The 27,004-nt window shown below is 39.4% G+C and overlaps 1 protein-coding gene across 2 annotated transcripts in view; it reads right to left on the minus strand.

Annotated features, from left to right (window-relative positions):
- Positions 1–27,004, minus strand: part of vgll4b (vestigial-like family member 4b) — a 41,016-nt gene that overhangs the window by 4,587 nt on the left and 9,425 nt on the right. The window contains exons 1-2 of one of the 2 annotated variants that reach the window (XM_083938734.1): positions 13,983–14,330; positions 7,638–7,872 (exon numbers count right to left, since the gene is read on the minus strand). In XM_083938734.1, coding sequence (XP_083794860.1) covers positions 7,638–7,872; positions 13,983–14,064 — 317 coding nt within the window. In that variant the 5' untranslated portion in view covers positions 14,065–14,330. Of the gene's footprint in view, positions 1–7,637; positions 7,873–13,982; positions 14,331–27,004 lie in introns of those variants that run through there. The other variant, XM_083938735.1, reaches the window with a different exon arrangement.

The raw sequence follows: 27,004 nt of genomic DNA on the forward strand, positions 1-27,004 counted from the left end.
CTGGGTCAAGCATCTGGAGCCCATAGCAGCGTCCTCCACAAATAAATAGTCTCCACAGAATACAGAGAGGAAGAGCTGCAGAGAGGTGGGGAGGGGGGAGCTGCATGTGAATGGTCCGGACCTCTACTATATGAAAGAGTGAGGTCGGTAGTTTCCTTCGTTTGTGCCGAGAGCTTACATTTGCAGAGCCCCCCCCTTTTTTTTTCTTTTCTCTCTTTGTCTTTCTTTCTCTTTTTTTCTCACAATCTGCAGCAAACTTCCTGAGGGTTAGAGAGTCAGAGTTTTGGCAGTGCTTTTATGAACCGTTGCCGACAGCCCCCAACATTCATGTTTGCCCATAGTGGCATTGCTTTTCTGTTCAATTTTTTATCAAATAGTCAAACAATAACCAAAGTCCTTCTGTATAACTCTGTTATCTTCAAATATAAACAATCAGTGGATTAGCTTAGAGGCAAATTATAATAAAGCTCTCCCTCTCTCATCCCCTCCCAGCAGCTGGGTCTTCAGTTAGGTTGTGGAAGTTGTTCCAAACTTTAATCATTGCCAAAGAGCAGACATGCCCACATCCTAACACAAGAGGGACCGTTGCAGGAGCCAGTGAACGGGATCAACAAATCCGACCAATGAATGGCGTAGCTGTCAAATCCACTGCCGCCCCCAACTTCTCCTCGCCTGATTGCTCACCAAACCCGGGCGCGCATTTCATGCCAGGGATCAGGCATTCAAAACCCACCCTGTGTCTTTGTCTCTCCTACTCACCTCTCAATTATCGTTAGGGTTGCAACAGGGGAGAGAGGGAAAGGATGCTAAAGGAGGATGACAAGGGCTACACGAGACAGGCATTGGGGTGGTAACAAGGGCTAGAACTGAAGAGAGAGGGTTGCCAGGTCTGGGGCTAGAGGAGAGGATGAGAGCTAAAAGAAGGGGTGTTGGGGGGCAGCCTTTGAAAAGTAGAGAACTCTGGGACTTGGCACCTACAAGAGGTACAGGGGACAAAGTGGATAAAAAAAGAGGCAAGAGCTGTGGAGACATTGAAAGAGGTTGGGGACGCAGCTTAATCATATTTCACAATAAATTTTCACTGGGCTGATTATCACTCTTGGATCAAGCATTAATATGGAGTTAACACCACACAGCAGCGCAAAGACATGCATTGAGGTGGAGCAGATAGAGAGAAGCTCAGATCTAATAATTTAGGTATAGATGTCAGAGAAAGCACTCAATTATATGTAAACCAAGTGAGCGCTCAATACCAGCATTTTGACTGCAGGCTGGTTACACATCTGGGTTGGTTCTTGATTTTAGGGTGTAATGGGATATATTAAAATTCATAATATGTGAACACACTCGAGTGAGCGGTTCCACTACGGATGAATACTGTATCTGAGCAGACTAACCTGCTATATTTTAGTAAAATAATCTCATTACACTCATGACTCATGACCCTGTTTAGCTGGTAAAACAATGAGTGTGTTTTGTTTAACTTAATTCTATATTGATTTAAGACATACGTCAACGTACATCAGAAGACTCTAGCCATTTTCAAACTGTAGGTACAAGGAGTAGAGTCAGGAGGTACTGTATCTCAGGCTTTTTCCCCGGTTCATTTAAAAAAAAAAATAAGAACTGTGTGACTGACATAAGAATGGATATACATCTTGGCACAATATACGAAATAGAGAGCAGATATCCATTTGATTCTATTTTACTACAGCCAAGGTTATGTGTAGGCTGGCATTAGTGGTAGTCACTGTGGTGGGCATTCACTGAAAGATCCCTTTATTTAAAACTCAGAGAGTCCAACCCTCAATACATAAATGATATAGTCATATATCTTGAACAATATTACACCACTCAGATCTGTCATTTAGTACAGCCTTTTAAGTCACCATTCACATGACACCCTGACTTCAGTGTAACCTCAAATTAAAGATCATGACTGTGATAATGTGTTTGAATGGCTTAAAAAGATTTTTTTTTAAATAATAATAATAATAATAACAGTCCTGTATTCCTGTAATATCTAAAAATCTGTTCTTAACAAGCAGCGTTGTAGGAGCTCACTTGCCTAATTGCCACAAGGGAAAACTAAATCAAACAAATATAAAGCTATGAACTGAAGACTTTAAAAAAATATGGTTTAGTTTCCCAGGTTTAGCTCTAAAGTAGTCTGCCAATTTGGTAAGTTAGCTATATTTTAATTTGAGACAAACTTGCAGGAGTTCTACGCCTTTTCTCACAATTGTGCTCTCAAGTCTTCAGAGAAAACCTCACTATAAATCTTTAGTTGGGCTTCAGAAGTTCATATCCTATTCCTTTAAGAAATAAATAAAGAGGGATAACACACACACACACACACACAGGAAACATCTGGGAAGAATCAGGGCGTAGAGAGGGGAAGACGACAAAAAAAAAGCAGAGGAGGATAAAGGCTCAACCACAAGTTACAACCAGGACCAAGCTCTGCAAGGACTGTAGAAACCCACAAACTGTACTATATATATATATATATATATATATATATATATATACATATACATAAATAGCCACAGGGCCTACGCAGGCTCTGTATATAACGTATACAAACATCTCAACACAGTTAACTCTGTTCAGTCCAAGCTTCAGTAGCGGGACTGTGCGGAAGTTAGTGATATTTGTATCCTTTAAAATAGAAAAGTCAAACCCCAGAGGAAATGCACCTTAACAGATGGACTTAACAGACTATTATTGGTATTATTAGTGTACATACCAATAATATATATATACACACACACACACATATATATATATATATATATATATATATAAGTAATTGTTTTGACATTTGACTCATAAAACATTACATAAAATGTATTACAATGCCTTGTTAAACCATGCTTGGTAGCTAAAGCAAGCAAGATTTACTTTCGCACCATTTCCAAATATCTCTTTACACAGCTGTTTTGAATCTTCCTGATTTCTACTCATGTAGAAATACTGATAGAAACCAAGCAAATATCTGACAGTTAACTGACTGTGGACAAAGAGAACTGAAGAAAATCCTTTGTTATCAAAGCTGGGACAGATCGGATATGGGAACAACCACAACAAGAAGGCAAAGAAAACAACATGCGCACACACACACACACACACACACACACACACACACACACACACACACACACACACACACACACACACACACACACACACACACACACACACACACACACACACACACACACACACACACACACACACACACACACACACACACACCTTCGCTCACATGCTCTCACACTACATAAATAGTCCAGTCCCATGTAAAACAAGAGGGTAACAATGACTTTACCTGCTTGGCCACACTCACACACACACACTGACCCTACTCTCTTATTTTCTCCCCATTTGGCCTATGGGGAAACTTCCATGAGAACAACTTACTGATGAAGTTACCTGTAGAAAGCAGATACAGTGTCTGTATGCTACAGTACTTACTTCAGCAAACGGACTAAATTGGATTTTGTTTTTTTCTACAGAATTATCTTTCAGAGTAACATAGCATGAACGTTAAAGAAAATGATGTACTACTGTGAAAAATGTGGCTTGATTTCAAACCTCTGAATCTGAATTTTTTAAGTGATTCAAATCATAAAGTGAAAATAAAAGGCAATTCTGGCTGATTATCCGGATAAAGAGCATGACCAAGGAGGGGAACATTTGTTCGCTGGAAATCTGATGATTACTTCAACTAGTTAAGCTCATCACAATCTGACTTAATTATGTGTTATTGCATGTGTTAACAACTACAAAATAGTTCACAATACTGAAAAAACACAATGTGGTTAAAACGAAAGACAATAAATTCTGAGTTTTTAGAAACTTCACAGCTTTCCATCTAAGAAGTCAACAAACCGACTGCCTAAGTCACATGTAACCATGCTGTTGCCAATACACTTTCCCACAGATATATTCCCCAATTAAAACCCTATAAAACACCTTGCTTTGTGACTGGCTCTTATTCTTAAAGAGGAATGAAACAGCTGAGGAAGAGGACTTTTACACTGGCAACAGCAAGCTTCTAACCCGCAGGCTCCAGTGGACAGGATAAGGCTTCTTTGTTCAAGACTCCTCCTACTCCTCAGAGAAAATGAGAAAGTAGCCCCTGCTGCCTGACCACCCACCACCACCACCATACACACACACACACAAACACAGAGATGAGCACCCACACATGCATGTGCATACCTGCACAGACACATGCAGACCCAGTACAGACAAAAATATTGCATCCACATATCAGCCTGCCACTAGGGCTGCCAATGTTTTCAGACTTTTATATGTAGCATTTACCATGCCATAAACTTTAGTGACAATAGTGACTTCACAATAATTAAAATACTGCTAAGAAAAATATACTCACAACCACATTCTTAAATAAACAGGCTGCAAAATCCACTCACTTAACATGCCTATTAATACAATCCCACATCAAAAAAAAGCTCAAGTTTGTTCAGAAAGTTTTCCTTCTCTCACCCCAGCCATTGCCTCCCCCTTACTCTAGCTTGTTGCGATTGGACAACAAAAGAAACCTGAGCTTTTTCCTTCATAGCCCCGCCTCAAGTCTAAGGTGTCAGGTGTCTTTCTGTGTGTACGCTCACAAAATATGACTGAACTTACAGACAAACAACTACAAGCAGTGTGACAAAAATAGTCAGCATATGAGGAAACTACCATTTAAGGAAAAAGGAAAAAGGCTTTTTTTGTTTTGTTTATGAGAAAAAAGACAAGAAAAAGGGGGGTGAGTGAACACAAAAGCTCCTGAACATGCAGGGACAGTCAATCAGTGCAGACAAAAAACAAGCTACACAGACAGAAGCAGCCAGCAAAATCCAACAGCTAGAATGGTGTCAGATAACCATCTCTGGACATTTGAACTGAGTGTGTGTGTGTGTGTGTGTGTGTGTGTGTGTGTGTGTGTGTGTGTGTGTGTGTGTGTGTGTGTGTGTGTGTGTGTGTGTGTGTGTGTGTGTGTGTGTGTGTGTGTGTATCTGTGCGTGTGTGTGTGCGCTCGTACGTGTGTGCGCTCGTACGTGTGTATGTGTGTGTGAGAGAGAGGGAGAGAGAGAGAGAGAGGTTGCAGGGTTTCACCCACCTCCCCTCCTCACCCACACCCCTCTGAGAACCAAGTCCATCATTTTCAAATTAAACCTAATCACTGTTCCAACAATCGACAGATGAGTTAAATGAAGCAGAAAGCTCATGTATGTTAAAGACGAGTCGACTGTGAAGTACCCTACAGTGTTTTCTATAGAGGCTCACTATATTTAGCTTGACTTTTTCTCTAACCCATCATTCTCCACTTTAGCATAATCACTGTTCTTTGGACAGGCACAGCAGGCCGACGCTGACTGCAGGTTTCAACAAGTCCCTCAGCAGTTACCTTTGTCCTCAGAGAAACCTCAAATTAAATGACTACAAATAAAAATACATGGCCCTGAGGCAAATGGGTTTCAAATAAATGATATCTTGATGAAGCTTTGGATTTAACTTCAAGTTGCAGCAAGTCAACTAGCAATTGACTTTTCTTGGGTAGGGATTAACCCACAGCACCTAGAGTCAAATGACTTCAAGGTCATAATTGAAGTGAAGATTAAATAAAGGGATTATGGCTTATCATGGGTTACTTCTAGAAAATAATCACGGTGCAATGAGCAGTTTGAAAAGTCTTCAACATCACAGACATTTTTAGATGAGTTTACTTTCACAGAACCTAAGTTTTTAATGCTACAAAATAGTTGCATTAGGAAGTTGACAATAAATCCTATTGTACTTTGTGATAGAGGAGTAGGATCATCTGCTGATCAATGTATGCAGAAGTTAACTGCATTGCGCATGACAATTATCTTGCAGAGAGTGAGAAACAAGTGAGAATACAGAAAAAAACCCACGTGGGAAGAGTAATTTATTGCCTGGTTAAAAAGTAAAATGTTGATTCCCCCACCACTGACACATCCATAATAAAAAACAAGATTACTCCGCACAAATTCAAGACACACAAGCTAATCCTTTGTTATGTGAGCCCAGACAGTCACAAGATTCAAAAATCATAGATTAGTCACAAGCTGTGCCAAAATATCGCTGCCCTGTCACAAAGAAAAGTGAACATATATAACTTTTGCATTTACTTGTTGTGGTGAGACTCACCAGTTAAAGGCCTTTAAAAAACAGGATCCTCTCACATTTCTTGGTAATTTAATTATTCTGCTCAGTAGGCTCTAAACAAGTATCACTTCACCAATAAACTGCTACTACGCTACAGTTAAGTGTTTGGTACATACGACACATACATACAGATTATATTGTCAGAGGAGTAGATTACACTGCATGAGTGATTTTGATCATTAGCTATGGCTCTGGTTCAATATTGCTATTTACGTGATAGTGTGGTTCAACATTGCTATTTATGTGATAGCATACATAGCTGCAAACTTTCCAGAGTTACCGCTAGATACCAAATGTGTTAAGTGTTTGATGCTATGAAGACTCATGTTCAGTGTTCCTCCATCAGTGATTTACTACTTGCATAATGGGCAAATGAACACCAAGTGTTTGTACAAGTATGCACAACTGACAGTATGTGCTGCATGTGCATCCACACATGCATCGTTGTGTTTGCACATGCTTAACCACACAAATACACTGCCAGTAACTGTGCTCTTCTCTTAATCCAGGGCTTCCAGTATATCCAGCATAGCATCTACAGTGTTCCACTGTGTCACCTCACAGCCATGTTGACTGAAAAACATAACTGCAATGAAACAAGTGTCATGAAAACAACAGTTGTCATCAAATTATTATATTACTTGTACTTTCAGCAACAGGATGTAATGAAGAATTTGCATGCATGCAAAGCTAAACAGCTCTACCCAACATCTCCTTGACTGTCTCTGCAATAAATAGCAATGGCTGGAGTCCCATGACTGACTCAGTCAAACTGAGAATGGGCGGGGGGCTTTGACTACATTGCTCCTGGCCTCAGCAGTCCTTCACAGCCAATCAGTGCTCCAGAATCTATGGAATTTCTGGAAGTGGGAATGTGGGAACGTTGGCGATGTGAGTAATCTTTCGGTTGTGAAGTCCCTGTTTCCAAGCTTCCAGCGATCTGTGGCTATAAGGAGAACGCTGTGGAGGCAGCTAAACCTGGCATAGCACCCTGCAGTCCAAACTGGGACTTCTGAGAAAGCATGCCTGTGCACAGCTTCAACAGGCGAGGAGCCCGTAAAACACGTGGCCAAAAGAAACACTGGCAAACATGAGTAAAAAATTACTTCTTTTAAAAACAGCTAGTTTTGTATGTTTATATATAGCTTCTACACAACAAGGGGGCCTCTTCAATGGCTGTGTGTATGTGAGAGACAGACAGAAAAGAGACAGGCGCAGGACTAGTACTTCAAGAAATTAGTATCTAGAAAATAAAATAAAAGTATTGCCTTTTATGATAGAATAGCTGGAGAGAGCGTGGTTGAAAGGGAGCCTACATGGGATGCACACTCTAATGTGTGAGCTACAGGTCGCCCTTAAGAATTTTAAGTTTCATAGTGTATTTCATCAAAAAGTGTCTGTTCACTCATGCAACAACATATGAGTGTACTCACAGCTGTGTAGCAAACAGTCGGCTCATCTTTGCCACATGCTCGTTGTCGTCCATGTCGCTGTCCCCCTGGTCCCCACTCAGCTTTCTCTTTGTGGGGCTGATGGGAGGAGGACCTGTCCTATGGTTGGAAATGGAAGAGGAAGAGGAGGAGGATGACGACGAAGAGGAGGATGATGAGGAAGATGAGGACAGAGACAGGGACTGGAGTCTGGGGTCCCCCCTCAAAGCTGCTTCGCCTGAGGAGCGGAGACAAGAAAAGATAAAGGAGAGGTAGAGTTATTAGTGATGCTGTACGTCTTTCCAAAGTTTGAGTATTTCAATCAGATCAGATTAAACTCTGGAAGAGGAGAAAGAAGATAAAAACCACCCACGTTCAAAGTATAGCAACTGTACAACGCCTTTTCAACTGTGCAATTAAGTTTCTGACAACAGTTTACAATATTTTTTTGTTATTTCTAAAATGAGTGAGTATGAACTGACACTTGTGCCGTTGCTGTCAACTGACCAGCTTGCACTTCCAAAAGGGCAATTATGGTAATTAGTCAAAATATGGTATTTTCAAGTAAAGGCGACTGTTTGATTGCCACTTTAAACAAGCTGACCACAAAAACTACTTCATATACATGCTGTGTTCCAGCTCAAACTCAGGGTTTTGTTGACTTATACAGTTTGCTGAGTGAGGCACAAACCTCTGGCATAAGCAGAAGAGTATCTGGTTAGGAATATTTTGGAAGAAATAGTTGTGGATGGGTCCTGCATACGTTTGTGTGTGAACTATTTCTCTCTGTGTGCCTGACTCACTCTGCGAACCTCCTGTCTTTAGGAGGCCTACAGAGTCGTCAGTGAGTGGGAGTAAGTGCAGAAGAGGATCAGGAAAACTACCACTGGCTCTGTCTCAGCATGGGGACTTTCCACTGCTTCGGCCTTATGTATCTGTCTGGCTTTTCCCAAACAAAACATAAAGCCCAGAATAAAACCCCCATTTCTACGTGCAGCTTTCTCCAGAACTATTCCAACAACAACAAAAAATATGTTAGTTAATGACACTATTCCTTGCAATGCAACAACCTGGTTAATTTCAAACTTACTTATCATACAAACAATATTAAACTGAAGTGTTGATCATGTTTTGGAGAATTGGCATTGGTCAATTTAATCAAAACCCACATAAGTGTTGATTAATCAGCACAGAAGAGATTAAATTATTCAAACAGAATTGTTTCTAATGTTTAGACTTATTTTTATATGCTTACAAATTATACTGTAATGACTTACAATTTAGATCAGCAGTCATACATAAGCCAAGGGCACAAAGAAACAATTAATCTCCTGGACATTGCTCATTTTTTCAAAATGGGTATTTATGATGAGGATCTATATAAATGGAAGGTTTATTCTAAAATATTACCAAATTTGACTTAAATACTGTAAGCAGCATAATACTGTTCTTTGTACTTCTTATGATAAGACATTTTCTGAGCTATATGTCCCCAAAGGTAGTTTCCTGTAAATTATAGTGCACAGTGTTCTTTTGGAGGAGGAAGCAGCGACTTTTGGATGCATGTTAAAACCAGTCTAAACCGATTTGAAAACAATAACATTAAGTCATTCAGAAGGCAGTGGCTTGCACAAACACACACACTGAAAAGGCTTTGTACTGTGATAAAATGTGTGCTCTATTCCTCCAATGGTCCTTCATGTATGTTTAATTTTAGCATGGCCTCCCAAACACAGCAGCAGCTCCTCCCCTCTCCGTCTCTCTGGCATGTTCCTGCTCGCCCCACTGTGTACCATGGCAACAAGGGTGACATCATTGTTTTGGGTAGGACAGAGGGATGGCAATAAAATAAGGGAGACTGTGACACCACACTGTCCAATCAGGATCCAGGACACATAATGGCTTGTCAGAGGTTCAGGAGTGAAGCGCTCAACAAGAGGGGAATCTTTGTGTTTTCCCACTACAAATAAATAAGACATTTGACCGTATAAGGCAAACACTGTTGGCCTAGCTAACTGCAGCTCAACAGGGAACCTAAGCATTACATGGTAATTGTTACCAAAATATGTAAAACTATAGCAGCCCCGCAATAACTAAAGTTATAGTGGTTTAAAGATGATTCAACAGGTTATTTACTTCAAAACGAATGCCTATTGAAGCAAGCCTCTTCCACCATGACATACTTTTAATAGTAAAATGTTTTGGTGTTTCTAAAGAAGTAGGAATGGTATTGGCAAAATAAAATGTAGAAATATGCAGAGGTTCAGAATGTCATTGCTAGAAGGATCTTAGCTTCATCACCCTATCTATCTAGTCTATACCTTCATTACATAATGAACATTGCACTATTACAGGAAATGCTCTTTGTTTGTTTTTTAGCACAGAAGTAAAACTCCACTATATCCTTTCCCCTCTCTGCTCTTTCAGCTTATTAGGTCCACATGATCAAGGCCTATTTCTCTTGACAGAACTTCAAACAGCTTGAAATCAGGACGAGATTGGATTACAAACAGAAATGAACCCCTCCATCTCTCCATTTCTCTTTCTCCCCCTCTCCTTTCCCCCTTCAGATACATGAAAAAAAGGATGAGTCTAAGCATGTCCTATTCTCTCTCTGCAATACAACCTGAACTTGGCCCTCTGGGTTGCCTTTAAAGTCTATAGAGGTTTTAGGTTTAAAATACTTAAATGGACAGACAAAAACTCTCTCATAGAAGTTTTTGTCTGTGTGTGTGCGCTGAACTTTTAAACCGGATGTTAGATTGGTTTGATATCTGACAGAGAGAGGAAGGGAGAGCAAGACAGAGGGAAAGAAGTTGACAAAGGTACATGGCTTTGAGGAGGTTTGTTTATTTTCTATTGCTCAGCAGCTAAAAAAAAGGACAGTCAGCATTCCCCTGCACCCCTCCCTGCTAGGCTTACAACTGATAGCAGCTTTACAGAACGAGAAAGGGAAAGCTGGAGAGAGAGAGACAGATGAACAGATGGACAAACAGAGAAAGAGAGGTACAGATACACACATATACATACATACGTACATATATACATATATATACACATACATACATATATATATGTATGTATGTGTTTATATATACATGCATATACATGCATATATATACATACATACATACATACATACATGTATACATACCATACATATATATATATATCCTCAGTCAATATCCCGACTGAAAGCAAATCAATCACACTAAAAACAATAATTTCCCAAAAATATAATCAACAGCACAGTTTAAAGTGTTTGGGATTGGGGGAAAAATTATTTGAAATTGAATGGGAGCAATCATCTGGTGTAGTAGTGCAGGTGATTGGAGTAATTGTTACAGTGCTGCACGTGAAGGTAACTTGGCATTGCGGATTAGCAAAACAACAATACTAATGTAATAATAATGTGATACTCTGGATTATAAACCGAGCACTAAAAGGAATACAGTGAAAGGTTGAGTTTTGCGGTTTTGTTCTACAGCATGACAACTTGACTTCGGTCTTCCTTTTGCTGCAATGTTGCCCGGCCCCATAACAGATTCCCAGTACCTCAAAGGACTACAATTAAGGTTGTCAAAATTATCGATCATTTTTAATATCATATTTCAAAACAATACGATTTCCCCATTTGAGTATTTGAGTTTTAGGCTCTAAAAAAGCAAATCTACTATCAGACTTTCACAAATCAACTATGTGTTGGAATGTGTTTAGTGAGTTTTTCTGTACCGGAGCTGTGTGCAGGTTGTAATCTATTTTTTGTGCCAAAGACTATTTACTATTGAGGACCTTTTAAAATCCTGGTTTAATAACAATCATGAACATTCATTCCCAGAACTGGTTCCCACGCAAGACTGATTATCAACATGCAAATGACCACCATGTTCACCAAAATCAACACACCTGGAATTACTTTATCAACATTTAGCCTATTTTTACTATGGCACACACACAGACACACACACACCTGAGTCTGATTCTTTTTGTAATTTCATGTTGCATTCATTCATTCATTCATTGAGGCGTGTCCCTATACGGACCAAGTAGTATCTATGTTTGATTAGGTCACATACTGTATTAACACATCTTACAATTGGCCTGATCAGGGTATAAGTACAACTGGTTAAATATCAGAATACAAATCAAGAAGAAGAAAATGAGTACCAGTATTTGAGCATTTATGTGTGCATCTGTCAGGGAATGTTTTCAGTATTTGAGTGTTCAAGCATACAATAACAAGTCAGCAGCATACCCACAATATCACAAAGCTCTTCCAGCCCCTTCTTGGCTTAACATGTTTGAACACCAAGAGTTTTTCTTTCACTCTTTTTACTGGTTGGCTCTTTTCCCTCTTCTTTTATCTTTGTTTTCTTATCATGAGGCACATGATGTAGTCAGATTTTAGTTTAGTCAGCTAAAAACTGCACACAAAAAAATAAACAAAAAAAAACATGGATGGGCTAATCCTACGGAGATGTGCTTCCAGAAATCAAATTAAAGGATTGTGTCTACACCCCGTCACAACCAGAGATACACCCAGAGGATATACAAGTATAAAAATACCACTAAAAAGTAGTACCCTTCCCGCTTCTTTCCTGTAACTTCCTTTACTGAGATAGACAGGATGAAACATGAGAAGGACGAAGCATTGCAGTGACACAGAAAACACTTTTGTTTGGCTTCAATCCCAGGCCAGGAGCAGTCTTATCTGCTACATCACTGCACCTAAGATTGAGTTTTAGTGTCACTGAAATTTCACAAAAATGACATGAGTGCCAGTTCTCAGTAAAACTTGTACAGTCCCATGCCTAAAAGCAAGCTTTTTGGTTGAAACTGGAATTACAGCAACACTCTTTTCCCACAGAGCATTAGAAACATACAAAAGTTAAACTGTTGACAGAGACCATGCTCGCATGCTTTAACACTTAAAAAACATGTTCCATATACCTGCTTCTACTAAATGTTACTAGGCCACCTGTCGAATGGCTTCTGTGACCCTTCCTGCAAAATGCGTTTCAGTCACATGGTCTTAATAGGAGTGCTATTAAAAGTTCATTATTAGATGTAGAGAGGAGCTGCTAACTGTGGCACAGCAGCAGAGAGGGAGAGAAGAGATGAAAAGGAAGCCTGCATATCTGTTTATCATGAAACAGTTTTCCTTAGTTTTTCCTTTGAGCTTTTGTGTATAAATCAACCTGGGATGGTGACATTGGTCACCACCTTCAACAGCGATCCTTATACTTTTTCTTTTATGCCATGCATAGTAATTCCTTGGTTAGAAATATATCATTATTTCTAGGTCAAAATCTGACTTCAGTGGACTTCTTTTCAAACTGGAGTTCATTGTGCATGCTGCAATATAAATCAGGCACAGGGGGGTAGAGGATGAACTTGTACAGAAAGACTGGATGATATTACAAAGACTGACATGTGAACCCTAACTGAGGAGCCCAGGACAGAAGTTACACTACTCCAAAGTCAGTCACTTTGCTAATATATGGAAGCTCCTGCTCTGTGCGTTCATGACATAACATGAAATCCTACAGGGCTCATGCTGAAATAACTAGTAGTCCCCACTGAGAAGAGAAGAGAAGAGAAGAGAAGAGAAGAGAAGAGGAGAGAAGAGAAGAGAAGAGAAGAGAAGAGAAGAGAAGAGAAGAGAAGAGAAGAGAAGAGAAGAGAAATCCCACCCCTTATCAAAAAAGACACTGGGTCAAGTCCTTGGCACTGTGACTGATTCAACTAAAGGCATGCATTTAACAGCACATATCAGCTGGGAATGCAAGAGGTTTATATGAATAATAGAGAGCAGAAGGTCAGAAAAACAGAGCAGTTACTAATACGGAGGAGGAGGGCCACGAAATTCACACACTTTACGTTACAGTCTATTAGTCAGCCTTCTGATCTCAACCATTAGCCAGGTCTTCCTTTTGAGAAGCGGCCAATAGCTCATAAAATGATAAGACTGAGTTATGAACACACTTTGAGTTTTCAGATAACGAAGAAATAGCGTTAGTGGAATTTTAAGCTAGCGTTGCTACTAGTAACGGTTAAAAACTACCGTTACGTCCCATGGGGGAAACTCTTACTTTGGCTTCAAGTTCAAGCCACTAAAAGGTTACAACCCGATAAAGTAAATATTCACGAGTCGTGTATTAATTACATTAAACAACATTTGTTGAAAGCGAAAAAAAAATCTGAAATGCTTGTGGAAATCAACAGCTAAAGTAAGTCGAGCGAAAACTTCCAACAGTAACGTCGCTGACGTTACTCACAGCGTTAACGGCAAAGGCCACTTCGGGGTTTCTAAATAACGAAGAGCTCATACACATCACTTCACGTTACCTTCGTAGCAGAGGATGCCAATGTTGTTGTTCATTTTGTCCAGGTACTGGTAGTTCAACAGGTCCATTTTCGTTAGTAGCATTTATCGAGTTTTTAAACACAAAAAGACCAGCTTTTTCTTCTTCTCCTCTCAAGCGACGGTCAAAAAGCTAAAGGCCCAGCCTCCAACTTTAGTTTTCTAAGAAACCCCCTTTAATAAAAATAAAACCCCGCGGAGAGGAATGACACCGAGTTTAGGATACTTTTTGTTGTTGTTGAAAGATGGGTATATATCGCAGTGATGAAAGAGCAAAAAAAGAGTAGCGTCAGTTCTCCTCACAGCCAGCTGTAAGTCGACTGCACTGACACGCAGGCTCTGCTCGGTATGACTCCTGTGCTGCGGCGGTGGTTTCCTCTGCTGCGGAGAGGGCTGCACTGGGCATGCTCGCTAAATCCCTGGAGCGCCTCAAATATCAGGGATGTTTTACGCGCAAGATCAGTCTCTCCAAAAACATCCAGAGACCCAATGAGCTACAGCAGTAATCCCACATTACATTTGCAGTAAAGTATTATGTGTAACTAAATATTAAACGTGCCCAATATAGTTATTACAGCATTGAGTCCCTTAACTGATAAGGGAGGATATTAAAACGTGTCATACAAAGTAGGTAAGATTACTATAACCTGTAACAGTGTGAGTTTCTGCAGTAGTATTATAGTGATAACATGGGCGCCATACAGTGAGATAAGCCAGTGTAAACCATGGGAGTAATTCAGTGATTGTTTATAGACATGGAAGCAGGGAGGTGAGAAAAATAAAAGGACAGATGAGAAGAGAAAGAAAAACTTCAAAATTATGAAAAGGACCAAGGGGACGGGAAAGCAAGGAGGGTAAATAGCAATGAAACTTTGGTTCTCTTTATGGGGTTTTACCTGGGGAAAAAAAATGTGGTTTCATCTCAGTCTAATTATTTTTCTGTCAGGCTTCTTACAAGCAAACAGAGTATATTAAAATAGTATAATGATTTACTGGTAGGTATATGGACATAGCTACACATGTTTTAAAAAATATATATATATACACACACACACACACACACACACACACACACACACACACACACACACACACACACACACATTTACAAAAAAATATGTTTTCTTGTAAACGGAGGGAAAACAAACTTCCATGTTGATATAAAAAGTACCCAGGCCAGGTAAAGTCTCCTCAGTTTCAGAGTGGCTCCTCCATGCCCCCTGGTGCTTAAAATAGGCCATGCAGGGTTTGTCTTCAATACAGGGGACTGATGTGGAAAAAGCAGGAGGCAAAAGGGTTGGAAAGAGGAAATAGGTATCGTCACCATAAATGAATAGAATGTGAATATGATTCTTATCATATTACATGGTTTGCATGAAAAGAGTATGTAGAACAGTGTCCTATGGGTATCTGAGTGAGAGCTCAATGAGCAGGGTGTGGCTGTGCTTTTGCGCTGAGTTTATACACAAACACACATTTGCCATGTGCATGTTTTCGTGTGCCCTGTGATAGACTGGCGTCCTGTCCAGGGTGTACCCCGCCTTACGCCCGATGTCAGCTGGGATCGGCTCCAGCACCCCCGCGACCCAGACCCCGGGATAAGCGGTTGAAGATGAATGAATGAATGAATGTTTTCGTGTGACACATACCCGCAAAACACACAGACTGTAAAATGAGAGGCGTCATGAAAAGCTCAGACAACATACTAAATACCTGCAAAGTCTCTGCCAAATCAATAGGTAAGACCCAGTGTTGAAGTCAAAATGAAAAATATTCTCAGAGCAGTAGAAATGACTCAGAAAGAAACGAAATGTAAAAAGTTCCAGTGTTGAATCCCCAGCTCTTTGCCTTGATAAGATCTACATGACCGAATACAACAAGGAAAGAAAAATGAAAAACAGCAAGAGGTTTAATAAATTATGAGGCACCTAAAGAAAGAGATAAAGCTTTTAGGCAGGTGGATTTACTATTATATCCTGGGCTCCATGCCGGATAAAAGCACCATCGTCTACATTTATCGTACAGCATTTAACAGCAAAGTTATGGCTGCTTCACTGACCTCGCTTAAGCAGGCCTCTCCTAACCACTAACACAGTTCACAGACTTATTATACAGAGGACTTTACCCCCCCCCCCACCATCCCGATCTCTCATGTACAAACACAATCCACAATGACAAAACAAATACAAATACAGTATGTATGTTTGCATCTACACAAACATTCATATAGCTAACCTACCTAACACCTCCCCCTTTCGTTCTCATTCACTCACACCACACAAATGCACACAAAAGGCCTCCTCCCCTGTGGCCTCCCCCTCTAACCAGTGGCTCAGAACTAAGGAACATGTCTCATGTCCCATTGGATACCCATTGTTTCCAGTTTCACACACATACACACACACGCGCGCACACACACACACACGCACGCACGCACGCACGCACGCACGCACGCACGCACGCACGCACGCACGCACGCACGCACGCACGCACGCACGCACGCACACACACACACACACACACACACACACACACACACACACACACACACACACACACACACACACACACACACACACACACACACACACACACACACACACACACACACACACACAAACACAAACACAAACAAAACAAGGCTCAGTGCAGACAGAGAGTCCATGCAGTGCGGCTGCTTCTACTTCAGCTGGTGCTGCAGGTTACAGCTAACTCAAAGGTTTAAACTCAACAGTGCTTTAAAAGCGTGAGAGGCTGAGGCTGAAATTCCTTGCTCAAGTCATTGTGACGACATACAGAAAAGTTGTTGCAGGAAGTCAAAATTATTAATTAAATTGTAGGAGACTTTATAAAGTTTCGGATTGGTCAGTGACACAACTTTTCAGGAAGTATAACAGTATAACAACTCAACAGGTTCAGGTGGGAAGCGAAGTACATCCATGCACATAAACCCATGTGTCATGTGGTGAACATCTTCACACATCCTTAAACTGTTGGAAACAAGAAGTAATTCCTTTCACGATGATGAAAGACAGAGAGTAACAAACCATTCGCCTCCATATGGCCTAGATCTGGCCCATTTTGAGATGATGGGTGCGCTGGATGTTCAAACTTTACTTTAAAAACTGCATAACAAAGTTGAAAGACAGAAAAACTTTGAAACAACACATTCAACTTTATTTAGATGAAACTAAATTAAAGCAAAATTTTCTCAAATTAAATATTGGTTTACAAAAATGGTGTAGAGACAGAACAATCAAGTATAACAACAACTAAAACACACATGATGCAATATCCATATGATACAACCAAGAGGCATTCCGACAAAGGTTACGAGATATGCCTGGGATTATTCAAAGAGGTGGCATCTTAACCTTTTAATACACATTACTTATCTCATTAGTAAATAGAGCTAAAATGTTTTTCAAGAGGTTAACAATAGAATCTGAAGCAACTTTTGTTAGAGTCTAAAACATACTAAAAATGTACCAAATGTAAAAGTCCCATATTGTAAAACTCTAATCTTTTTTATATTTACACCATTAAAGTATCAAAATGATCAGTCCACAGAGAAATGCACACAGTCCCTATTCAGGAACTGTGCCTTTAAAAGAGCCGTAAGGACTTCTGTAGGTTGTGTTGTCAGAGAGGCTACAGTGACGTTACAGTCATTCCCCGGCTGCAATGACAGTGCAGAGAAGCAGAGAGTGCAGACGCGGAAATCCCAGAAGCAGTGACCAATCAGCGCAGACTAGGCTTTTTCAGGAGGGGGGCTTAAAGAGGTGAGAATAGAGTGTTTTAGACAGAGGGTAAATACAGATAGTCGGACAGACACTATGAGAAAAATAGCGTGGTTTTTTTTTACATTAAAGCATGTAAACATGTTCTAGTAGAAAAGTATAAACCTGAGCGAAATATGTCTCTGACACAGCTTCCACAGGCAGAAAAACACATTCTTGTACGATTAAGATAAAGATAGCTAAGATTTCCCATCTGTACGTTGGCTCCTCAATTGCCTAAAATGGACCCAGTCTGTATTTCCACTTTTTCCCAGATAATTGTGCTTCTTGTGCAGTGAATTAGACAACTCAGAAGTGAATCTTTACTCTTTTCTTCTATATTTATAACAAAGGTCATGCTAATACTAATAATGTCACTATAAATAAAAAAAAGACAGTGCCATTTCACATGAATTTAAAATAAAAATTTACTAAAACAAATCCTTTAAAAACTTTACTTTACGGAATCTTCAGACATCAGTTTAGCTTAGTCTTGCTGGTGGTTAGTAGATACCTTAGTTGTTCCCTGTGTATCGCAATTATCACAAATACTTGACTTACAATGTACTTAAGAAGGGAAAAGTCTCTAACACAGGGTCTTTGTTCTGACTTGGCATGCTTTAAGATTTAGTAACTAAGAAGATTAATGGTTATACAACAAGTTGGTGAAATTCCACCTCTGTCTTCCATAGGGACAAGTTGTTACTTAGCCAACTGTGGTAATAACATTTTCCCCTCACCGTTTCTGCATTTGCCATTTGCCTCCTTATACATGACTCCGAAGTAAGAAGCTTGCTGTGGGACGGTTGAACTATAGTGATGTCAGCTTAGGCCTGGGCGTTGATTCAATTTTGATTCAATGGAAATGATTTCATGAAAAAAAATCATATCGAGATTTCATGATACACAATTACTGAGAAAACTTTATCTGAAATACCTGAGGAATATCGTTTGAAAAGTCTTGGTTTCAATGTCAAACTTTACATTCCACAGTTCAATGTACCAATGTGTTACCATCAACTGGATTACATTACCCATGATTTCACATACATTAGCAGATATCTCTGTGATATATTGAAATAAAGTCCTTCTTCCATATGTATATCATAAATACTTCTCTATATAGTTTCTATCGCAATGTTGCGAAACCAGCAGCAAAACTGTGTTACAGCAATATTTATGTCATTTGGATGACCCTGTTATAAAAACTGTCATCTATGTAAATTAATGCAAACACTTGTGGAAAAGCATCACTAAACCTTATTTTACCGATGAATTATTCAACTCCTACAGACATGGGCTGGTTTATAATATTCTCTGTCCTTAAGTAATAGCTTCTGCTTAGAGTTGGACCTCGTTATGGGATTTGATTTCTACTCTGGAGCACTTACTTTACTTTCAAAATAAAAGGATCTATCAGTGCACCCACTCATTCATCTATCTTTTATTTAGTTGTGTGGATATACAACTGCCCTTCGTCTCCAGTGGAGAATTACTGCCTTCCTGTCATTACCAATGTTACTTCCTGCCTGTCTATTCATTTATTTATCTAATCTATCATGCCAAGGCGCTACCACACCTACTAAATCTCCTGCGGTGTTGTATGTCTCTCTGAACAGGTTTGGGCTTCTCCGGGGAGTGGGTGTGTCTGGATAACAACATGACACAGGCCAGGTGGTAATTCACCCTAATGCTTTATTAACATGCTCCATTGTTGTGAGGAAAACATTGACAACTTTATTCTGCCTTTCTCGTCTTTCCTGCTTCCTTCCTCAAATTCAGCCTTTCCATTTCTTTTGTTAACTAAGATATATTTCTGCCATTTGTTGAAAATTAATTTTAAAAAACTTGGCTAATGCATAAACATGATATTTAATAAGCCAGGGTGAAAGAACAACTTTCACATTGGCAGAGTTCAAAGTTCAAATACTTGATTACTTTATGGCGCCCTCTGTTGAAATACCACCACACCATTACTGGCTTTGTTTATAGTGACGTAATGCAGTGAAGACATTTTGCCCTCGGAAATCTGTTGTCTCAGCTCTTGGTATCAGGGTGGTTACTTAACTGTGACTTTTACACAAACCTTGAGGCTGTAAAAAGTTGACGTATTGACCCTCCTTGTGAGGCCAGTGTAGTCGTTATGTTTGCAAGGCCATATCTCTAAGGCCTTGAATGATTGGTGTTAATGTAGAAAAACTCAGAAGCAGTGAGTTTAGTCAGGTTACAAAGCAATTTCATCAGTCTTGTGAGCTTTGTTGACTGCCTCCTCCCACAGAAGAAGGCTCCAGAAAATCCCCTTTTCTTCCATGAAAAGGGAAACTCGTTTTGTCACACGTTTGCATCCATGTGTGTAGTAATCCAGGCGTGCCACAAAGGTGACAGAAGGCAAAAGTTTGCAAGACATAGGTTTCCGTGGCTGCATCCTGTTGGTAGTGTTGATTCTACATGGACTAGTTCAAAGTTCAGTTCATAAATTTTAAAATGAACTAGTTCAGTTCATAATTAAAATTTTAAACTAAGTTTAACTACTTTTTCAATATGTTGCTGCAAGCTATTATTTTTCAGAATATATTGCCACAGCCCATATAGAACCACAGACAGCAATTATTTTAACAGTTTTAACTTATAACTGATGGCACCTGATTGGATGGATGCAACTAAACCCTGGAGCAGCTACTGTAAGCAGTTAATGGGATTTGGGTCGAGGATCTGGCTTGACTGTCTTTTGATTTTTTTTATTTGCTTGCACATACCTTGAAATGCTGGGTGCTTCAGCTCAATGTGCCGTTTCAGGTTTGCTGTGGATGGGACTTTTTGAAAGCCAAAGCAAAGTTTGCAAAGTTTGCACAGATGTGTCAGGTTTTTCCTATCCTCACCGAACTTGTCATAAAACTTGTTTAAATGATCATATGACACCTCCTTGCTGCTTTGTCGCCTCCACACACTGGTGGCTGGTGTTGCCGGATTGGATCAGGTGCTCAGAGAAAAACATAGTATTTTGCCTTGTTTTGTTGTATTCATAATCATTTGGTATGCTTAAAACAAGTATAATCTAAAAAGCGTGTACTACTGTCCATAATGTTCTCACTCATTAACGTTGGGAAAAAATCATTGCTGTACCATTATTCAAACATTTCTTGTTTTCACAATAAACATTATTCATGATTTCAGAGTCATAATCTTTCTCTTGAGCACTTATAACCTGAAATTTTCTCATAATGCACAGTTGTATCGGCTTGTGTGTGTTTTGGTGTGTGTGTGTTTTGGTGTGTGTGTGTGTGTGTGTGTGTGTGTGTGTGTGTGTGTGTGTGTGTGTTGTTATCAATCAGTTGTTACAGAGAGTGCTGCTTCCCAAAACAATGTTTCAAACTGGAACTTCCTGTGCTGGAAATTTCATTTTAAAACTTGGAGATAATCAATTCTATGAATATACGTTAGTGAGTTTTTAGATATTGAAAACCAATTATCTCATGATTGTTAAAAGGCTGTATTTAATTCATAAGAAAAAATCCCTTCATCCAAATGTTTCAAAAAAATAATTTAGATCATTAATCATACATGCATTAAATGAGAGAGAAAGAAAAATTAAAATAAGTGGCAAAAGGCTTTAGCCTTTTCTGCCAAATGTTACAAAATTTAATAGTAATACAATAAAAAAAGAATATTATTTTTACTCCATTCATTTATTTCTAAATCCTTCTCCTATATATAAATTGTTTCTTAGGATTTTCTTACGTTTTCCCCCAGTCTGTGTAGCACACAAAACGCCAATGCAATTAAAACACATACATCGCCTGGGACTGAGGAGGACAGTCGCTGATAAGAGAAAGGACACACGCTTCTCACTAAAACTATTAACTAACTACACGCCACATTTTCTCTTCCCAACACAGCACACACACACACAGGCGAAGGGTGACAGAGAGAGAAAGAATAGAGAAATTAAATCAACACAGGAATACAATATTGTCCTTGTCGTCACAAGGCACCTGCTTCCACAATAACATGGTCACACAATGTATGCCAAGGGTCCCCTTTAACAAAAAGCACTTATAATCCACTTAATGAACAGACTTAACCCATCAGGGTGACTTAACCTGGCAGTGGGCAAATGCTGATTGCTAGCTCAACTGTCCTACAGACTCGAACTGCTTGGACCTCTCAAATAGAATATAACTGTGAGAAAAACAAAAACATTGCTGTAAACCACCTCAGACTCGAACTGTGAGACGTTTTTACAAAGCCTTACTACTAATCAGACTCAAACTGAAACAAGAGCAGCTGATCAAACTGCTGGCCGGCCCTTGCACAGGCTCTGATGTACGAGGGACTCGAACCCTCGTCTTCTGGTACCACAAACAGAAAAAAACTCCCCGGAGAATTTGTTGAGACTTTTCCACAGGTTTGTGGACCTTGGCAGTGAGAGGTTAGGCGGTTGCTGGACATAACCCCCCCGTCTCAGCTGAATTTGTGGCGAGGTTGAGTTGGTCAGTCCTGTCCCGTCCACGCCTCTCACTCCTCAAGGTCCCACCTGGGTCGCCAAATTGTTATGGGAAAAGTCCGTAAACAAAGATTAGACACCAAATAAGTCTTGGCTTTTCACCATGGTTTTATTCCCAACATTTTCTGCAGAAAGGGACTGTGCTCCGTGCCCACAAAACACAGGCTGCTAGACAGACAGTCCCAGAGGTGAGGGTAGTTCTCATTTTATACAGAACATGAACACATAGTCTGCGTTCAGCTGGGTGATATACCAGATAAGGCAGTAACATTCATACCATAAACTTCACCATACTCACATACATCACAGGATAAAGGGAAGTATCTCTCAAGATATATAGGGATAAACATTGTATGCCCAGATAAATAACTTCTGCATCACAAAGATGATGACAAAGACAGAGAATGTGTCTTGTCCTGTGTTTTAAAACCCAAAACAAATTGTAATGTCCGTCACATCCTCTAATAACATCTGCTCCTCTTGCTCTATCAATTTAACAAAGCTGTTTTCTCACAATGCAAGAGAAGGGCCTTGGCAGCCAAACAAAACAAACATGAGGAAGATAGTAGCTCTCACATTCGGCCGATGCTAGGTTAGATATCTACCGTGTGTTATTACAAGTATGCAACTGCCTGGAACACAACTCAGAGCTTACTGTGAGATGCAAAACTTTTCTGAGCAGCGAGCTGAGACTCAGACATCTCGTATGTTAACAGTTAAGGTATAAAGGATATCATGTGTACAGCAGTGACACCTGTTTTCAAACAAACGTTCAATCTTTCAAACTAAAATTTGTGAAAATAAAACATTATCCAACTTTGACATAAGACGTGTCTGTTTTGTTGCAAATTAAATGAACATCAAGCATTTCAAATAATTAACACCAAACAGATCTAATTTCTTGTAACCTGTGCTTGGGACCAAGCAATGGGACCAATGACAACATTCTTACCATGCTAATAGTTAGCTGGTACCAAACTGACCCAAAGGCTTATCATTTGTTGGCTAAGACAGCTCCAACGTAGGACAGCAGGCTCTGTGCCATTACCAGTCATGTTCTGCATCTGTGTCTGGATTACAGCCTCGCCATACTCAGATGTCGTCAACACAACCTTATCATTGGATGCCAAGACTACAAATATAATACATGTTTTTCTGAGTATGTTCACAGACAGGTATTACTTTGTATCACTCTTCATATCTTCTTCAAAGGAATTTATATTCTTGGACAAAATCACCTTGAAAATGAATACTGTAGATCTCTTTTTATGTTATGTGCTAATTTTTCTTTCTTAATACCTGCACATATGGGTTAAATACATTTCTGAGTCATTAATCAAGTCCTCTGACTTCACTTATCACAACACAATGTGTCTCAGCAGGGCTACTTTTTTTTAGCATAAAAAGGTTAACTTACTCTTTGTGAGAGGTTTTGCAATCCTGTTTCATTTCATTCTTAGTAACTATGGTGAATGCTATCAAAAAGACAGGAATGTAAAGTATGTGTGGTCAGCATAGCTCTGAGAAAAACTTCCAGTGCTAAGACAGCAGAGCTGGTATGGGATCAACAAGCGTGGCATTTACTGAGAGCAAATGTGGACATGAGTTCTTTAACATTAAAGACAACATTAAGACAGAGCAGCCCTAAGTTCAAACAACCACTTTTGTCAGATGAGGGCCCATAAAAACATAAACACATTTGAATGGTTTAGGACATTCGACAGTTTTTATTATATTGAAGGGTGGTGGCTACAAAAGTACAACTTGCCCTGTTCAGTGTGTTGGAAGACTCTTCGTACAACCTTGTTCTCAAAGACCCTCAATGCCTAACAGTGAAACTTCATGTTAGCAGGTGAGAAGCATCATCTGGGGACAAAAATTGTCTATCTACACCTTACCTAGGCCAATACAGGAGTTCACAGTGACATGGAAGGTATTACAACGAAATTAAATATTTCAAATTTGGGCGGGAAACACAGTATAGCCCACCCAATATGGGATTTTTGAGGCCGATACAGATTTTGGAGGGGAAAAATTCACAGATTACCGATATGGTGGCCGATATAATGAATGAAATTAACTCATTACTTGTTGTGTAAGTGAACGTGTGGAACAAAAACAACAAAATCTTACATCAAAACAGAAAACAAGAAGGTTGATTGTATTAAACATTGTGCCTTAAACTGTGACCCTTTTGACACTTGACCTTTGACCCTGTGACCTTGCCCCTCTATTCTCTATAGCTGCCCATTGAACCACAACGTAGTAGTGACGTCAGTGCCTGTGTGTATGTGGGCATGTGCTTATGTGTGTGTGTGTGCAGTGGTCAACAGACTAGTAAGTTAAGAGGGAAGTGTATTTAGAGACACAGAGAGATGAATGTGGGAGGAGGGTAAGCACAAGAGATAGACTATAGTAAGGAGGAGTCACGTCTCACAACCAGCTTTTTATTCAAACTGAATAGGAAGCAATGAACTGATTTATCTACACTCAGTTCACATTTAAAACAATCTCTCTTTTAGCAGCATTATTGTCCAGCGAGCAGCACAGATAGCTCGTCTCTACAGTGACCCGTGCATGAAACAACCCTAACCCCAATTATTTATGATGGAAACGTATTATAAACGCTTAGAAATAAATATGCACGTGTTGTAGTGGTTCTGATAGTTACAGCAATAGTTTGACCTTTTGAGAAATGCATTTATTCAGCTTCTCCCAGTGAGACGAGAAGGTTGATACCACACTCACGTCTGTCCTCTCAATATGAAGCTGCAGCTATCCAGGGTTCCTACACATTTTCCATTTCAAAATTCTCTGAGGATTTTTTTGGTCAATATTATACATCTGACTCCCAATTGTTAGATTCTTATGACAGTAAATGATTTTAAAATCTATGCATGCCATTATGTTGCCAGGTAATTACAAGAAATGTTTACATATAATGTAGCTTCACATAAGTGAATGAACTCCAAACCAAGAAAAGCCTGTGCTTCATTGACTATTACATGGAGTAAACATAATTGTGAATAAATAACATAATGATAAATAAATATAAATCATGAAAAAAATGTAGGCGACAAGTATGAAAAAAAAAATCACACACGGCCAACAGTAACCATGGTAACCAGACACTATTCTACAGCCAGCTTGATTCGTTTCATATTATCTACAGGTCGGCTATGTTGCGTTAGTAAACTTGTTTTGATTTGTATATATTAATATATTTTATTTTAGAAAGTGAGATATTTTTGGGAAATACAATTATTCCTAAAAATATTCAGCCGTTTTTCCAAACTGCCAAAACACTCACTAAGTTGATTAAAAAGTTACTTTCATTATGTAACAGCTTGCAGTATAACAGTTAAAAGTCCAGAAAAATGAGCAGACTGACCTATGATCAACCACTCAAGTTTAGGAAAACTTGCTTCTGAATTGAACATGTTGTTAGAAACATCAAATTTGATGTTGAGTGGAACTGGGCCACAACGTGCGTAAGGAAGATCAGTGTGCAAATATCATGAAGCCATGACAATGGAAATATTTTGCACATTAACAAAACAGTGTGCCTTGTTTCTGGGGGGAAACACTCCTCATCTTTTGGGAGAGTGTTCTTCCTTTGCTTTCTGTTACAGACTTTTGTTAATTCTGTCCATCACAGTGCTGGACTATGACTGATTACAGTGCAACCCTGTTATACTTACCATTTGACTCACCCATTTGTGTAATATTGCACATATTTGCTATGTTTTTGTTAGTATGTTTTATAGTGGGCTGTTTTTGTTCACATTTTATTGTAATTTACTATTCTATAACTATATTCTTGACTGTTACAGTGTTTTTCCTTTAGTTTTTTTTTTATGTTTATTGTATGCACCATTGTACGCCAATCAGAGGTCATTTCAGAGCGAGGGTGCGTTCCTGAGGATAGAGACAGGAGAGGGAGAGCTGCAGGAAGAGGTCACACTCTGCTTCAAATGCTGGTGGGTTTGTTTTTGCTTCGTACCTACTGCAGCTTTAAAGTGAGTTTTACACCATCCGTACATCACTTTATTCTAGTCATCCACGACATTGATATACGGTAGCACTCATAAAAACGTTGCTGATAACCAAGATTTATATTCTGAAGCTCCCTGACCAGCATACACTGATAGCAGGCGATAAATCAAACAATGTTAACAATTAATTACGTCATAGCACCCCATTTATCAATAAAACGGCAACAGGCCCTGACCAAGGACCTGATAGGAAAATAGGCAACAATACACAGACCAAGTAGTCTTTCACCTTCGTTTTCAACACATTCACACATAAAAACTACAGAATGCACAGAATGCAACAACTCTAAGTGGCAGTGTGTTTTTTTTGTGAATGATATATTATTTATGTTATATTTGCTGCAAACTTCTACCATGAACTTTTAGTCACCCCACCGAATAGAAAGAATAGACAGACTTTGTAAAAGAGAGTTGTTGTACAGCCATGCCATGGGACTAACCCCACAGATGAGGAGGATTTGCTGCTGATAAATCAAATGATTATATTGTATCTATCTGTCAATCAACTAACAAGTGCATAGAATTATACCTTTATGAAGAAAGAGATGGAGCTGCAGTAGATTCCTCCTTGGGAATCAGAGACATTAGGGAGGTTTGTACTTTAGAACTTTTATTACGTCTCAATGAGTCTCTAGGCCAGGGCTATTCAATAAATGTTGAATTGGGTC

This window comes from Echiichthys vipera (genome assembly GCF_963691815.1).
Source record: "Echiichthys vipera genome assembly, chromosome: X".
Lineage (NCBI taxonomy): Eukaryota > Metazoa > Chordata > Actinopteri > Perciformes > Trachinidae > Echiichthys > Echiichthys vipera.